At 60.0% G+C, this 15,452-nt stretch overlaps 2 protein-coding genes across 3 annotated transcripts in view; both read left to right on the forward strand.

Annotated features, from left to right (window-relative positions):
• Positions 1–4,732: 4,732 nt before the first annotated feature.
• LOC131573855 (acrosin-like) lies at positions 4,733–13,279 on the forward strand. 2 transcript variants are annotated; one of them, XM_058828176.1, is made up of 6 exons: positions 4,733–4,746; positions 8,973–9,219; positions 9,344–9,595; positions 9,903–10,168; positions 10,298–10,443; positions 11,122–11,733. In XM_058828176.1, the coding sequence occupies exons 2-6, from the start codon at positions 9,149–9,151 to the stop codon at positions 11,509–11,511; spliced, it is 1,125 nt and encodes a 374-aa protein (XP_058684159.1). In that variant the 5' UTR covers positions 4,733–4,746; positions 8,973–9,148; the 3' UTR covers positions 11,512–11,733. The 2 variants fall into 2 exon arrangements, 1 of the variants encoding a protein (XP_058684159.1); XR_009276270.1 differs by lacking the exon at positions 4,733–4,746 and adding an exon at positions 13,125–13,279 and having other exon boundaries at positions 8,587–9,219; positions 11,122–11,577.
• A 294-nt stretch (positions 13,280–13,573) lies between these two features.
• LOC131592658 (arylsulfatase A-like) overlaps positions 13,574–15,452 on the forward strand; it is an 11,795-nt gene continuing 9,916 nt past the window's right edge. The window contains 2 exon segments of the mRNA XM_058864315.1: positions 13,574–13,918; positions 15,222–15,405. Coding sequence (XP_058720298.1) covers positions 13,653–13,918; positions 15,222–15,405 — 450 coding nt within the window. The 5' untranslated portion in view covers positions 13,574–13,652.

Below are 15,452 nucleotides of genomic sequence, written 5' to 3' on the forward strand. Positions count from 1 at the left end.
AAGCCTCCCTGGAACACGGAAAGAGCCCAGCTGCTTCCCTGGAACACCGGGAGATGGGAAAAGGAGCTCGGGCTGCTTCCCTGGAACACTGGGAGAGGGAAAAGGAACCCGGGTTTTCCCCCTGGAACACCGAGAGACGGGAAAAGGGAGCCCGGGTTTTCCCCTGGAAGATGGGAGAGGAGAGTGGGGAGTCCAAGCTGCTTCCCGGGAATGCAGGAGATGGGAAAAGAAGCCCACGTTTTCCCCCTGGAACACCGAAAGATGGGAAAAGGAGCCCAGGTTTTCCTTCTGGAATGCAGGAGATGGGAAAAGGAGCTCGGGCTGCTTCCCTGGAACACTGGGAGATGGGAAAAGGAGCCCGGGTTTCCCCCTGGAACACCGAGAGATGGGAAAAGAGCTCGGGCTGCTTCCCTGGAAACTGTGAGAGGAGAGGGGGAGTCCAAGCTGTTCCCTGGAATGCGGGAGAGGGGAAAAGGAGCCCGGGTTTCCCCCTGGAATGCAGGAGGTGGGAAAAAGAGCCCAGGTTTTCCTCCTGGAACACGGGAGAGGAGAGGGGGAGTTCGAGCTGTTCCCTTGGATTGCAGGAGAGATGGGAAAAGGAGCCTGGAACACCGAGAGATGGGAAAAGGAGCCCGGGTTTTCCCCCTGGAACACCGAGAGATGGGAAAAGGAGCTCGGGCTCCATCCCGGGAATTCAGGAGGGTGGAAAAGGAGCCCGGGTTTCCCCCTGGAACACCGAGAGATGGGGAAAACAGCTCGGGCTCCATCCCGGGAATGCGGGAGATGGGAAAAGGAGCTCGGGCTGCATCCCTGGAACACTGGGAGAGGGGAAAAAGGAGCTCGGGCTCCATCCCGGGAATGCAGGAGAGGGGAAAAAAGAGCTCGGGCTCCATCCCGGGAATTCAGGAGGGTGGAAAAGGAGCCCAGGTTTCCCCCCTGGAACACCGAGAGACGGGAAAAGGAGCTCGGGCTGCTTCCCGGGAATGCGGAAGAGGGGAAAAGGAGCTCAGGTTTCCCCCTGGAACACCGAGAGATGGGAAAAGGAGCTTGGGCTGCTTCCCTGGAATGCAGGAGAGGAGAAAAAGGATCTCGGGCTCCATCCCGGGAATGCAGGAAAGGGGAAAAAGGAGCTCGGGCTCCATCCCGGGAATGCGGAGAGGGGAAAAGGAGCTCGGGCTCCATCCCGGGAATGCAGGAGAGGGAAAAAAAGGAGCCCCCTCCCCCCCGGTCGTGGCCACCCCCATCCCGTGTCCCCTCCCTCCCCGCACTCCACACGTGCCTCGCCACCCGCACGTGGTGCCGCGCGGGGGAGGCTGGAATTTTTTAGGAGCTGGAAATCTCGGCAGAACCTTCCCTAGCGTAGCGCTGTTGGGCTCCTGGATTTTTTGGGGGGAGTTTTGGGGGGTTTTTGGGGGGGTTTTGGGGCTGGTTTCGCGCACCCCACCCTGCCCAGAGCAAGAGCGAACAGCACCAACCGCAGGAGGATCGGCCGGGAATGATTCACGGCAGAATTCCCGCAATATTGGGAATATTCAGGAATGATCCGTTGGTTGGGATATTTAGGCTGTTCCAAAAAACAACCCCAAACCAAGAATTAATTTTAAAAAAACCCCAAAATTACATCCATGCCCCATCCCTGGAAGTTCCCAAGGCCAGGTTGGAACAACCCGGGAGGGCAAAAATTTGTCCCTGCCCATGGATCAGGACGAAGTCTCGACTCCCTTCCGCCCAGAACCATTCCAGGATCATTTTCCGGGAATAAAAAGCCCCTCCTCGGTTCCTTTTTTTGCCCCTTTGGCCTCGCCCAGAGCTCCTGTGCAGGTGCGGGAAGCACAAAGAACCCGCGGGGTTACGTAAGAGGAATTTTGGGAATTCGCTGCCTCCGTCAGCCACAGGTCAGCCCTGGGACAGAAGTTTTTTTAGGGAAGTTGGTCCAGGGGAGATCCAGAGGGGACCTGCAGCTGCTCAGCTCTGGGATCTCCATCCTCAGAGCCGGCTTGGGAAGAGCACAGAGGGGGAAATTCACTTTTCCGGCGGCTGCTGAAGGCGTTGGGGGGGGTGGGGGATTTACCAGCCGAGGCCCAGCGGGGAACACAACCCCCCCAAAAATCCCATCAATCCCATAAAACCTCCTGCTCGGGGCTGTCCGGCACCCCCAGAGTGCGGGGAACAGCTCCAGAGCCTCGCCAGACGGAACTCCCTGCACAACTTGAGCTCCCACACCCGGGAAAAATCGGGATTTTGGAGGGGGAGATCCACTCAGTTCTGCTCAAACCACCACCGGGGGGGGAGGGTGGGGGGAGAGTCACGAAATCAGCACCAGGCCTCGGCCAAAAAAAAAAAAAAAATCCTCCCCCAAAACGCTCCTGCCGCACGCGCTGCCTGCCATTCCCAGGAAAATCGTCCCCCAAAAGCCCCCAAATCCCCCAAAACCGCGGCTCTCCAGCACGAGCGCATCTCCGCAAACCCCGTTCTTCGCTTTTCTCCCCTCACCAACCCCCCCCCCCCCCAAGAAAGAAAAGCAGCAGCGCTCGGCATCATCCCACGCTCGCCGGGCAACCCTCGCTGTCCATTCCCAGCTCCCCGGTGCCAGCCTGGAACGCCGAGCCTCGGCCTCCTCCCTCCGCCCACCCCCGGGCACCCACGGAACGCCCCCGGGGACACCCACGGGTACCCACGGAACGCCCCCGGGGACACCCACGGGTACCCACGGAACGCCCCCGGGGACACCCACGGGTACCCACGGAACGCCCCCGGGGACACCCACGGGTACCCGCGGCCCCCCGCACATCCCATCCCGCGCATCCCGCGCATCCCGCGCATCCCTCGGCCGCCCCCGCCGAGCTCTCCGCCTCTCCCCGCTGCCTCCCCGGTGTGTCCCCGGTGTGTCCCCGGTACCTGATGGCGGCCCGAGCCACCATCGCCGCGGCGGCCGCCGGCGGCGGAGCGGGGCGGGAGCGGCGCGGGGCGGGGGCGGCGGCGGGGCCGGGCGGGGAGCGGCGCGCACGGCGGATCCCCCGCGGGTTCGGCCCCCGCCGCCGCCAGCGGGGCTCAGTTTTTAGGAGTTGTCATGGCAACGGCCAGCCCGGTGCGCACGGGAAGGGGCGGGCGCACGGAAAAACTTCAGCGGCTCCGCGGGGCTCCCCGGTACCCGCCGAGCTCCCGTGGATCCCACGCTCCCCGCTTCTTGCCGCGGGTCGCGGTGTTCCCCACACCCCGCTATGGGGGATTCGCCCCCCAGACCCCCGGGGGGAGGCGTGGGGGGCGGGGGGCAGCGCCCACCCCCGCTCCGGGCACCGGGAGCGGCGCCGCTGCCTCCTCGGAGCTCCGGGACCCACCCCGGTGACCCCCGGAGCCCCTTCCGTGGGTTCTGCCGCCGTGGTCCCGGCCCCGCAGCGGGGGAGCCCCCCAAGATCGCGTTCGGGGGGCGGTCGGAGCCTCCCCCCGGGCCGGGTCGGTGCCGGTACCTGTCTCGGTGGTCCTGCTCCGGCCGCGGCCGCTCCGCTGCTGGCGCCCGCGGGACCGGATCCCGCAGGAAACTCCCGGCTCCGGCAGCAGCTCGGCCCCTTTCCTGCCAGGAAGGGACAAACGGCACCGCCGGCCACCGCCCCGCCGGGCCGCGTCCTGCCCGCAGCGAGGGGACAGCGCGGGGCACGGGAGGGGACAGCGCGGGGCACGGGAGGGGACAGAGCGGGGAACCCGAGGGGACAGAGCGGGGCACGGGAGGGGACAGCGAGGGGCACGGGAGGGGACAGAGCGGGGAACACGAGAGGACAGAGCGAGGAACCCGAGGGGACAGAGCGGGGCACGGGAGGGGACAGAGCGGGGCACGGGAGGGGACAGCGGGGGGCACGGGAGGGGACAGAGCGGGGAACACGAGGGGACAGCGCGGGGGACGGGAGGGGACAGAGCGGAGAACCCGAGGGGACAGAGCGGGACACTGCCAGTGGGGAAGGGGCACAGGGGGCACAGGAGGTACAGGAGGTACAGGGGACAGCGGGTCACAGGGGAATGTGGGTCTGTGCCAGCTCTGGGGTCAGTGGGGTCAGTGCCAGATTTGGGGTCAGTGCCATCTTTGGGGTCAGTGCCAGTTTTGGGGTCAGTGCCAGCATTAGGGTCAGTCCGATTTGGGGTCAGTGCCAGTTTTGGGGTCAGTGCCATTTTTGGGGTCAGTCCGATTTGGGGTCAGTGCCAGATTTGGGGTCAGTGCCATCTTTGGGGTCAGTGCCAGCATTGGAGTCAGTCCGATTTGGGGTCAGTGCCAGCTTTGGGGTCAGTGCCGTCTTTGGGGTCAGTGCCAGCTCTGGGGTCAGTCCGATTTTGGGTCAGTGCCAGATTTGGGGTCAGTCCCGGCTTTGGGGTTAGTCCCAACTTTGGGGTCAGTGCCAGATTTGGGGTCAGTCCCACCTTTGGGGTCAGTACCAGCTCTGGGTCAGTGCCAGCTTAGGGGTCAGTGCCAGCATTGGGGTCAGTCCGATTTGGGGTCAGTGCCAGCTTTGGGGTCAGTCCGATTTGGGGTCAGTGCCATCTTTGGGGTCAGTGCCAGTTTTGGGGTCAGTGCCAGCTCCGGATGCGGGCCCGGCCCTATCAGGAGCACAGGAAACACCTTGGAGGGACCGGGATTGTCCCTTCCTGAGGGACCCGGGCGGGACAAACCACAAGACCGACCCGAGTGGGGACAGACCCGGGACGGGACAGACCCGGTACTGGACAGACCCGAGTGGGGACAGACCCGGGACAGACCCGGTACGGGACAGAGCTGGGACAGACCCGACACGGGACAGACCCGGGTGGGGACAGACCCGGGTGGGGACAGACACGGGCGGGGACATTCCGGCAGCACGGCCCGGACAGAGGGACACGGGGACACAGGGACACGGGGACAGAGGGACACGGGGACAATGGGACAGAGGGACAAAGGGACACGGGGACAATGGGACAGAGGGACACGGGGACAGAGGGACAGAGTGACAAAAGGACACAGGGACAAAGGGACACAGGGACACAGGGACGCGGGGGTGGGTCACAGCTCCGGCCAGGCACAGGGCCACGTCACGGCGCTGCCACCCTTGGGGACACGGGGACAAGGTCACAGCTCCGGCCGGGCACAGGGCCACGTCACGGCGCTGCCACCCTTGGCATGGCGGGAGGGACTCACCCCGGCCCATGGGTGTCCCCATGTCCCCTCCCCTGTCCCCTGACTGTCTCCAGACCCCTCCAGCTGTCCCCGCTGGATGTCCCTGTCCCCGCTTTCCTGTCCCCTGGATGTCCCCATCCCCCCCTTTCCTGTCCCCTGACTGTCCCCCTGCCCCCTTTCCTGTCCCCTGGATGTCGCCCTGCCCCCCTTTATGTCACCAGACTGTCCCCCTGCCCCCTTTCCTGTCCCCTGACTGTCCCCCTGCCCCCTTTTCCTGTCCCCTGGATGTCCCCTCTGTCCCTTCAGCTGTCCCCTGCAGGAGCTCAGCCGTGTGACACCTGCGCCACCCCGACTGCTGCCACCGCCCCCTGGCAGTGCCACTTCGGCAGTGTCACCCGGCAGTGCCACCCCTGCCCCCGGCAGTGTCACCCTGACCCCTGAGAGTGTCACCCTGGCAGTGTCACCCCGGCCCCTGGCAGTGTCACCCTGACCCCTGGCAGTGTCACCCTGACAGTGTCACCCAGCAGTGTCACCCTGGCCCTTGACAGTGCCACCCGGCAGTGTCACCCTGGCCCCCGACAGTGTCATCCTGACCCCTGGCAGTGTCACCCTGACCCCTGGCAGTGTCACCCGGCAGTGCCACCCCGGGCCCCGGCAGTGTCATCCTGACCTCTGGCAGTGTCACCCGGCAGTGCCACCCTGGGCCCCGGCAGTGTCACCCTGACCCCTGAGAGTGTCACCCTGGCAGTGTCACCCGGCAGTGTCACCCTGGCCCCCGACAGTGTCACTCTGACCCCTGGCAGTGTCACCTGGCAGTGTCACCCTGGCCCCCGACAGTGTCATCCTGACCCCTGGCAGTGTCACTCTGGCAGTGTCACCCGGCAGTGCCACCCTGGCCCCTGGCAGTGTCACCCGGCTCCTGCCACCGCCCCCCCTGCAGTGTCACCCTGGCCCCTGGCAGTGTCACCCTGACCATGTCACCCGGCAGTGTCACCATGGCAGTGTCACCCGGCTCCTGGTAGTGTCACCTGGCAGTGTCACCCAGCTCCTGGCAGTGTCACCCAGCAGTGCCACCCGGCAGTGTCACCCTGGCAGTGCCACCCTGGCCATGTCACCCAGCAGTGCCACCTGGCAGTGTCACCCTGGCAGTGCCACCCTGGCCCCCGGCAGTGTCACCCAGCAGTGCCACCCAACAGTGTCATCCGGCAGTGCCACCCTGACCCCTGGCAGTGCCACCCTGGCCCCTGGCAGTGTCACCCGGATCCTGCCACCGCCCCCCCTGCAGTGTCACCCTGGCCTCTGGCAGTGTCACCTCGCAGTGCCACCTGACAGTGTCACCCTGGCAGTGTCACCTGGCAGTGTCACCTGGCAGTGTCACCCAGCAGTGCCACCCTGGCCCCTGGCAGTGTCACCATGGCAGTGCCACCCGGCAGTGTCACCCTGGCAGTGTCACCCTGGCCCCTGGCAGTGTCACCATGGCAGTGTCACCTGGCAGTGTCACCTGGCAGTGTCACCCAGCAGTGCCACCCTGGCCCCTGGCAGTGTCACGCTGGCCCCTGGCAGTGTCACCTGGCAGTGTCACCCTGGCAGTGTCACCCTGGCAGTGTCATCCGGCAGTGTCACCCTGGCCCCTGGCAGTGTCACCATGGCAGTGTCACCATGGCAGTGCCACCCGGCAGTGTCACCATGGCAGTGTCACCTGGCAGTGTCACCCTGGCCCCTGGCAGTGTCACCATGGCAGTGTCACCGCCAGAGCTGTCACCTTTGTCCCCACTCTTGTCCCCAGGCCCCGGGGACACGTCCACACCTGGCATTTGTGTCCCTTCCTGGTCCCCGCTGTCCCCGGGAGCAGCGCCAGGATTTGTCCTTTGCTCGGGATCCGGAAATTTCCATTGGGAATTTTGGGGTTTTTTTCGGGGATTTTTTATCCTCATGGAGAGGAAACTTCCCGGATTTCCTTCGGGAGAGCCGAGAAGGCGCCGCTCCCCACGGGCTGCCCCGTCCCCCGAATTCCAGGATTCCCGAATTCCAGGATTCCCAAATTCTGGGATTCCCAAATTCCGGGATTCCCAAATTCTGTGATTCCCGAATTCCAGGATTCCCAAATTCCAGGATTCCCAAATTCCAGGATTCCCGAATTCCAGGATTCCCAAATTCCAGGATTCCTGAATTCCGGGATTCCCAAATTCTGGGATTCCCAAATTCCAGGATTCCCAAATTCCAGGATTCCTGAATTCCGGGATTCCCAAATTCTGGGATTCCCGAATTCCAGGATTCCCGAATACTGGAATTCCAGGATTCCAGGATTCCCAAATTCCAGGATTTCCAAATTCTGGGATTTCCAAATTCCAGGATTCCCAAATTCCAGGATTCCTGAATTCCAGGATTCCCGAATTCCGGGATTTCTGAATTCCAGGATTCCCAAATTCCAGGATTCCCGAATTTTAGGATTCCCAAATTCCAGGATTCTCGAATTCCAGGATTCCCAAATTCCAGGATTCCCGAATTCCAGGATTCCCAAATTCCAGGATTTCTGAATTCCAGGATTCCCAAATTCCAGGATTCCCGAATTTTAGGATTCCCAAATTCCAGGATTCTCGAATTCCAGGATTCCTGAATTCCGGGATTCCCAAATTCCAGGATTCTCGAATTCTGGAATTCCAGGATTCCAGGATTCCCAAATTCCAGGATTTCCAAATTCCGGGATTTCCAAATTCCAGGATTCCCAAATTCCAGGATTCCTGAATTCCAGGATTCCCGAATTCCGGGATTTCTGAATTCCAGGATTCCCAAATTCTGGGATTCCCAAATTCTGGGATTCCCAAATTCAAGGATTCCCGAATTCCAGGATTCCCAAATTCTGGGATTCCCAAATTCCGGGATTCCCAAATTCCGGGATTCCCGAATTCCAGGATTCCTGAATTCCAGGATTCCCGAATTCCGGGATTTCCAAATTCTGGGATTCCCGAATTCCAGGATTCCCGAATACTGGAATTCCAGGATTCCAGGATTCCCAAATTCCAGGATTTCCAAATTCTGGGATTTCCAAATTCCAGGATTCCCAAATTCCAGGATTCCTGAATTCCAGGATTCCCGAATTCCGGGATTTCTGAATTCCAGGATTCCCAAATTCCAGGATTCCCGAATTCCAGGATTCCCAAATTCCAGGATTTCTGAATTCCAGGATTCCCAAATTCCAGGATTCCCGAATTTTAGGATTCCCAAATTCCAGGATTCTCGAATTCCAGGATTCCTGAATTCCGGGATTCCCAAATTCCAGGATTCTCGAATTCTGGAATTCCAGGATTCCAGGATTCCCAAATTCCAGGATTCCCAAATTCAAGGATTCCGGGAGCTTGCCAAGGAGCCAGGAAAATTCCAGTGGCCCCATGGAGCTGGGAACGAATCCCAGCAGGGCAGGGAGGGAACAGGAGCGGGGATGGTGGGAATGGGATCAGATCCTTGAGTGGGAATGGGATCGAGAATGGGATTGGGAATGGGACTGGGAATGGGATTGGGAATGGGAATTCCTGCTTGGGAAAACACATGGGGGTGCTGATGGTGAGAATGTGGCTGGATCCTCACACGGGAATGGGACCAGGAATGGGATTGGGAATGGGAATCAGGAATGGGAATCAGGAATGGGAATTTCTACTTGGGAAAACACGTGGGGGTGCTGGGATGGTGGGAATGGGGCCAGAGCCTCGCACGGGAATGGGATCGGGAATGGGATTGGGAATGGGATTGGGAATGGGATTGGGAAGCCACGAGAGCCCTAATGATGAATTATTTAAGGCCGCAGCTCTCTCTGTGTTTCATTTTGGGGCGCCACCAGCGCAGGCCCAGCGCGGGAGGTGACACCGCTGTCACCAAGGTCCCCCTGGCAGCGCCACCGCTCCAAGGTTCCACCCTCTGAGCTGCCCCTCTGTGACATCAGCCCGGGCTGGTGGCACCGCCAGGGCCACCAGAGGTGACAGCTCCGCTCTGTCTCTGCCACCTGCGCTGGCACCGATGGCTCTGCTGGCCCTGCTCGTCCTGCTGGCCCTGGCCGGGCCCGTGGGGGGCACGTGGGACACCTGCAGGTCGGTGTCCCCGGGGGCTTGGGGACACTCGGGGCTGTCCTGGCAGGGATGAGCCCCTCGGGGGTCCCTGTCCCCGCTGTCCCCGCTGTCCCCGAGCAGGGCACCGATGGCTTTGTGCTTCCAGAGGGACCTGCGGGCTCCGGCCCATGGCCTTCGACCACAGCTCTGAGCTTCTGGAATATTCCTTGGATGGAGATTACAAACCTTTGGATGGAGCCTCACAGGACGGGGGTGGCACCGGGGTGCACCCAGGGGCCTGGCCCGGCATCGTCAGCGTCCAGGCCCGGCTGGAGAACGGCACGTGGCACATGTGCTCCGGGGCCCTCATCCACCCTCAGTGGGTGCTCACGGTCGCACACTGCTTCGTGGGGACTGGGTAAGGAGAGGCAGGGACGGGGATGTCCCCAAAAATGGGACAGGGGTGTCCCCAAAGCAGGATCAAGGATGTCCCCAGAGGGGGGTCAGGGATGTCCTCAGAACAGGGTCAGGGATGTCCCCACAGCAGGGTCAGGGATATCCCCACAGCAGGGACAGGGATGTCCCCGTAAGGAAGGACAGGGATGTCCCCACTCGAGGTTCAGGGATGTCCCCCCAGCACAGGGAGGTGCCCAGCACAGGAAGGGAATTGCGCTGCCGCATCCCGCGGCTCTGCTCCATCAATCCTTTCTCCATCTCCTCCTCAGGGACACCTCCAGGTGGGAAGTGGTGATCGGAGCCACGGATCTGAGCCAGCCGGGCCCCGAAGCCGAGCTGCGCCACATCCTGAGGCTCCTGGTGCACCAATATTACAACCCGGCCACGGCCAGGAACAACATCGCCCTGCTGGAGCTGGACCAGCCCGTGGAGTGCAGCGACTACATCCAGCTGGGCTGCGTGCCCGACAGCTCCCTGGCAGTGGCCGAGCTCAGAACCTGCTTCATCGCGGGCTGGAGAGCCAGCCCGGACAGCGGTCAGTGCCCGCCGGGACAGGGCCCGGGGCTGCGGGGGGCTCGGCCCGGAGCCCCGGGGCTGGGCCGGGCCCCGCGGGGCCCCCCGAGCTTGCGGTGCTCAGAGCCCTCTGTGCCCTCTGTGCCCGCAGCTCCCGGGCCGCGCCTGGTGCTGCAGGAGGCCAAGGTGCGGCTCATCGACGTCCAGCTGTGCAACAGCAGCCGCTGGTACGGGGGGGCCGTGCACCCCCAGGACCTGTGCGCGGGGTACCCGCGGGGCGGCATCGACACCTGCCAGGTGCGGGCGTGGGGACAGGGACCCCTGGGACCCCCTGGAACCCCTCAGAGCCAGCCCAGGGACCCCCTGGGACCCCTGGAACCCCTCAAAGCCATCCCAGGGACCCCTGATCCCAAATAGGATCCCCTGGAACCCCTCAGAGCCATCCCAGGGACCTCCTGAAACCTCTCAGAGCCAGCCCAGGGACCCCTGGAACCCCTCTGAGCCAACCCAGGGACCTCCTGAAGCCCTTCACGTCCATCCCAGGGACCCCTGACCCCAAACAGGACCCCCTGGAACCCCTCAGATCCAGCCCAGGGACCCCAAACAGGACCTGGCCCTGCCTGGCCCTGTCCCGGTGCCCTCCCAGCCCCGAGGTCCCACCACTGCCGGCTGTCCCTGCCCCATCCGTGTGTCCCTGCCTGTTGTCCCCCCTTGTCCCCAAGGCCTGGCACTGCACCCACCCAGCCCAGCCAGCGCTCCCGGCAGCCCCAGGTGTGGAGATCCTGGAATTTCCCTTCCCTGGCCGGCCCTGGATGAGCCCAGCCCGAGGCAGCCCCATCCTGCTCCAGGCTGGAGCCTCCAGAGCGGAGCCTTTCCATGGGAATCCAGCCGGGAATGCGGCTCTGGAAGGGCTTGGGATGGGAAAGGCCAGGCCCAGGGCTGGCAGCAGCCCCTGACCCCTCTCTCCTGGCGCAGGGGGACATCGGGGGCCCCCTGGTCTGCAAGGACAACGTTGGTGACTACTTCTGGCTGGTGGGACTGGCCAGCTGGGGCCGAGGCTGCGCCGGGGCCAAGCGACCCGGGGTGTTCACGTCCAGCCAGCACTTCCACACCTGGATCCAGGTCCAGATGGGTTTGCTCCCACCAGAAGCTGATGTTCCTCCACCAGAGCCCCTCCCAACCCTGTCCCTGGAGCTGGAGCTGGAGCCGGAGCCAGAGCCAGACTCGGATTTTAGCGGTCTGGAGAATCCCAACCCGGCGGACACGGGGGAATCTACGGACCTTTCCTACCAACAACAGATCCTGGGGAAATTCCTGAACCTGCTGCTGGAGCTCCTGCAGTTCCTGAAAGGAAAGAAAGCCTGAGCAGCGGGATGGGCTGATCCAGCTGTGGCGAGCGTTCCCTGCCGGGGCAGTGGCCGCGGGGCCAAGGTGAGCCCCGGTGCCCGGGGCTGCTGAGCCCTGCCCACGCTGACCCCGGCGCCCGCCCCGACCGTGAATCCACTTTGGATTGAAATAGAATTGTTCCTGTTCCCACTTCTCCACCTTGTCCGGTTCCTTGTCCTGGGGAAAAGAGGGATGGGATGATTTGGGATAAAATAAATATAATATATAATATATAATAGATAATAGATAATATATAATATATAATAGATAATAGATAATATATAATATATAATATATAATATATAATATATAATATATATATATTATATATTATATATTATATATTATATATTATATATTATATATTATATATTATATATTATCTATTATATATTATATATTATTTATTATCTATTATATATTATATATTATAGATAATACATAATACATAATAAATATATAATAGAAAATAGAAAATAGAAAATAGAAAATATATAACAGAAAATAGATAATATACAATATACAATACACAATATAAAATATATGATATATAATATATACCCTATAATTTGTACTATGTTATCTTATATAATATATAATAAATATATAATATATAATATATAATATATAATAATATATAGTATATAGTATATAGTATATAAAATATAATATGTTGTATATATAATTATAATAGATAATAGATAATATATCATGTATTAGATATTAGATATTAGATATTAGATATTAGATAATATAGTATAAATTATAGGTTATATATTATATATCATATATATTGTGTATTGTATATTGTATATTATCTATTTTCTATTTTCTATTATATATTATATGTTTATTATCTATTATCTATTAACTTATATATTATATATTATATGTTATATATTATATATTATATATTATATATTATATATTATATATTATATATTATATATTATATATTATATATTATATACTATATATTATATCTATATTGGGGGGGACGAGGGGGAGCCGGGGAGGGGAGGATGGGCCGGGCAGGTGGAGAGAGGGAGAAACTTCTCCAGGCCAGGATTCCTCCAGCAGAGCCTCGGCTGTGCCATTCCCGGGAAAAGCCGTCGGGAGGGACGGGAATGGCAGCAGCCGGGGATCCCGCGGGGCTGGGCAGGTGCTGGAGGTGCCACCCAGGGCTGTCCCCGCTGTCACCAGCTCCTGTCTCTGAGCTGCCGGGACCCCCCATCCCAACCCTCAGGGACCCAGTTGGGATCCCTGCATTTGGGATCTCTCCTCACTGGGGATAATGCCGAGGTGCCCAGAGGCCATCCTGTGCTTTGGGATGTCCCTCCCTGTGAAAAATGAGGTTCACATATTTTTATATAGAATTTAAAAGTTTAATAGAAAGACAATTTGGAGATAAAAATAAAGTAAAATATACAGATACAGCCCAGTGTCTCTGCATTCACCTCACTAACAAAGGATTGTCCCTTAAAAACAGAACCCTATTACATATCCATAAATTCTCATACATAATCAGACATTCTTTTTAAGTTTTTTTGATGTTCCTTTGTTTAGTTTTTGCCTTTCCCCCTTCCCAACAGATCAATCTTCTTGGCATCGCTGGGTTCTATATCCTCTGATAACGGGTGAAATAAATCTTTCTCTTGGAGATCTTGGAGGAAAAGATAATTTTAAGAATGCAGGGGCGTCTCTGACTGTCTTTTCAGTCTTTGGGTTATATAAACAAAAGAAGTTTGTGCTTTAATATCATGTTATAGTCTAATATATATATATATATATATGTATGTATTATACTGCTATTTCTAAGTTTCATCAAATAAAAGAAATTATATTAATACAATGAAGTTTTCTAACCTTTTACATATAACGTTGATTTTAATGTTTATTAAAAGCCAATTATATAATACGCAATTATAACACTCCCTGGAATGTCCATCCCGGTACTCCGCCTTCCCGCCACCTCCTCCCGGGACTACAACTCCCATCATGCCCCGCGCCCCCCCGCCCGCATCACGTGATCGACCGGGCCACTGCCGGGACCGCCCTGGGACAGTGCGGGGACAGCCCGGGCCGGCACCGGGACACCGGGCGACAACCGGGACAGCGCCATGGGGCCGCAGGGTCGCCAGCACCCCTGGCTGCACCCATGGGTGCTGCTGCACCGCTGGGTGCTGCTGCTGCTGCTGCTGCCCCTGCGAGCCGCGGCCGCCGCTCGCCCCAACTTCGTGCTGGTGCTGGCGGACGATCTGGGCTACGGGGACCTGGGCTGCTACGGGCACCCTTCGTCCGCCACACCGAACTTGGACTGGCTGGCGGCCCGCGGGCTGCGCTTCACCGATTTCTACAGCGCCGCCGCCGTCTGCAGCCCGTCCCGGTACGGCCCCGCGGCGGCAACCGGGAGGGAGCGGCGGGGATGGAGCGGCGGGACACGGGAGGGGATGGAGCGGGATCCGGGATGAACGGGAGGGGATGGAGCGGCGGGACACGGGAGGGGATGGAGCGGGATCCGGGATGAACGGGAGGGGATGGAACGGCGGGATCCGGGAGGGGATGGAGCGGCGGGACCCGGGAGGGGATGGAGCGGCGGGATCCGGGATGAACGGGAGGGGATGAAGCGGCGGGACACGGGAGGGGATGGAGCGGGATCCGGGATGAACGGGAGGGGATGGAACAGCGGGACCCGGGAGGGGATGGAGCGGCGGTACCCGGGATAAACGGAGGGGATGGAGCGGCGGGACACGGCAGGGGATGGAGCGGCGGGACCCGGGATAAACGGGAGGGGATGGAACAGCGGGACCCGGGAGGGGATGGAGCGGTGGGATCCGGGATGAACGGGAGGGGATGAAGCGGCGGGACACGGGAGGGGATGGAGCGGCGGGACCCGGGATAAACGGGAGGGGATGGAGCGGCGGGACCCGAGAGGGGATGGAGCGGCGGGATCCGGGAGGGAGCGGCGGGGATGGAGCGCGGGACCCGGGAGGATCGGGAGGGGATGGAGCCGTGGTACCGGGACGATCGGCGGGATCCGGGATAAACGGCAGGGGATGGAGCGGCGGTACCCGGGATAAACGGGAGGGGATGGAGCGGCGGGACCCGGGAGGGGATGGAGCGGCGGGACGCGGGAGGGGATGGAGCGGTGGGACCCGGGATAAACGGGAGGGGATGGAGCGGCGGGACCCGGGATAAACGGGAGGGGATGGAGCGGCGGGACCCGGGATAAACGGGAGGGGATGGAGCGGCCGGGACCCGGGATAAACGGGAGGGGATGGAGCGGCGGGACCCGGGATAAACGGGTGGGGATGGAGCGGCGGACCCGGGAGGGGATGGAGCGGCGGGATCCGGGAGGGGATGGAGCGGGATCCGGGATAAACGGGAGGGGATGGAGCGGCGGATCCGGGATAAACAAGAGGGAATGGAGCGGCGGGACCCGGGATGAACGGGAGAGAGCGGCGGGGATGGAGCGATGGGATCCGGGATGAACGGGAGGGGATGGAGCGGCGGGATCCGGAGGGGATGGAGCGGCGGGATCCGGGATAAACGGGAGGGGATGGAGCGGCGGGATCCGGGATAAACGGGAGGGGATGGAGCGGCGGCAACCGGGAGGATCGGAAGGGGGACAAACTTGCAGTGTCCCGGAGAGACCGGGGAATAAACCCGCTGCGTCCTGCGGAAAACAGGTCCGGGATAAACCCGCCGTGTCCCGGGATAGATGAGGGGATAAACCCAACGTGTCCCGGGATAAACGGGCGGTCATGGACCTGCGGTGTCCCGGGACAGACGGACAGTGCTGACCCCTCGGTGTCCCGGGACAGACGGACAGTGCTGACCCCTCGGTGTCCCGGGACAGACGGACAGTGCTGTGTGTCCCGCCTGTCGCCGCTCACGTCCCGTGTCCCCGCTCCCGCAGA

This window comes from Poecile atricapillus, chromosome Z (genome assembly GCF_030490865.1).
Source record: "Poecile atricapillus isolate bPoeAtr1 chromosome Z, bPoeAtr1.hap1, whole genome shotgun sequence".
Taxonomy (NCBI): Eukaryota; Metazoa; Chordata; class Aves; order Passeriformes; family Paridae; genus Poecile; species Poecile atricapillus.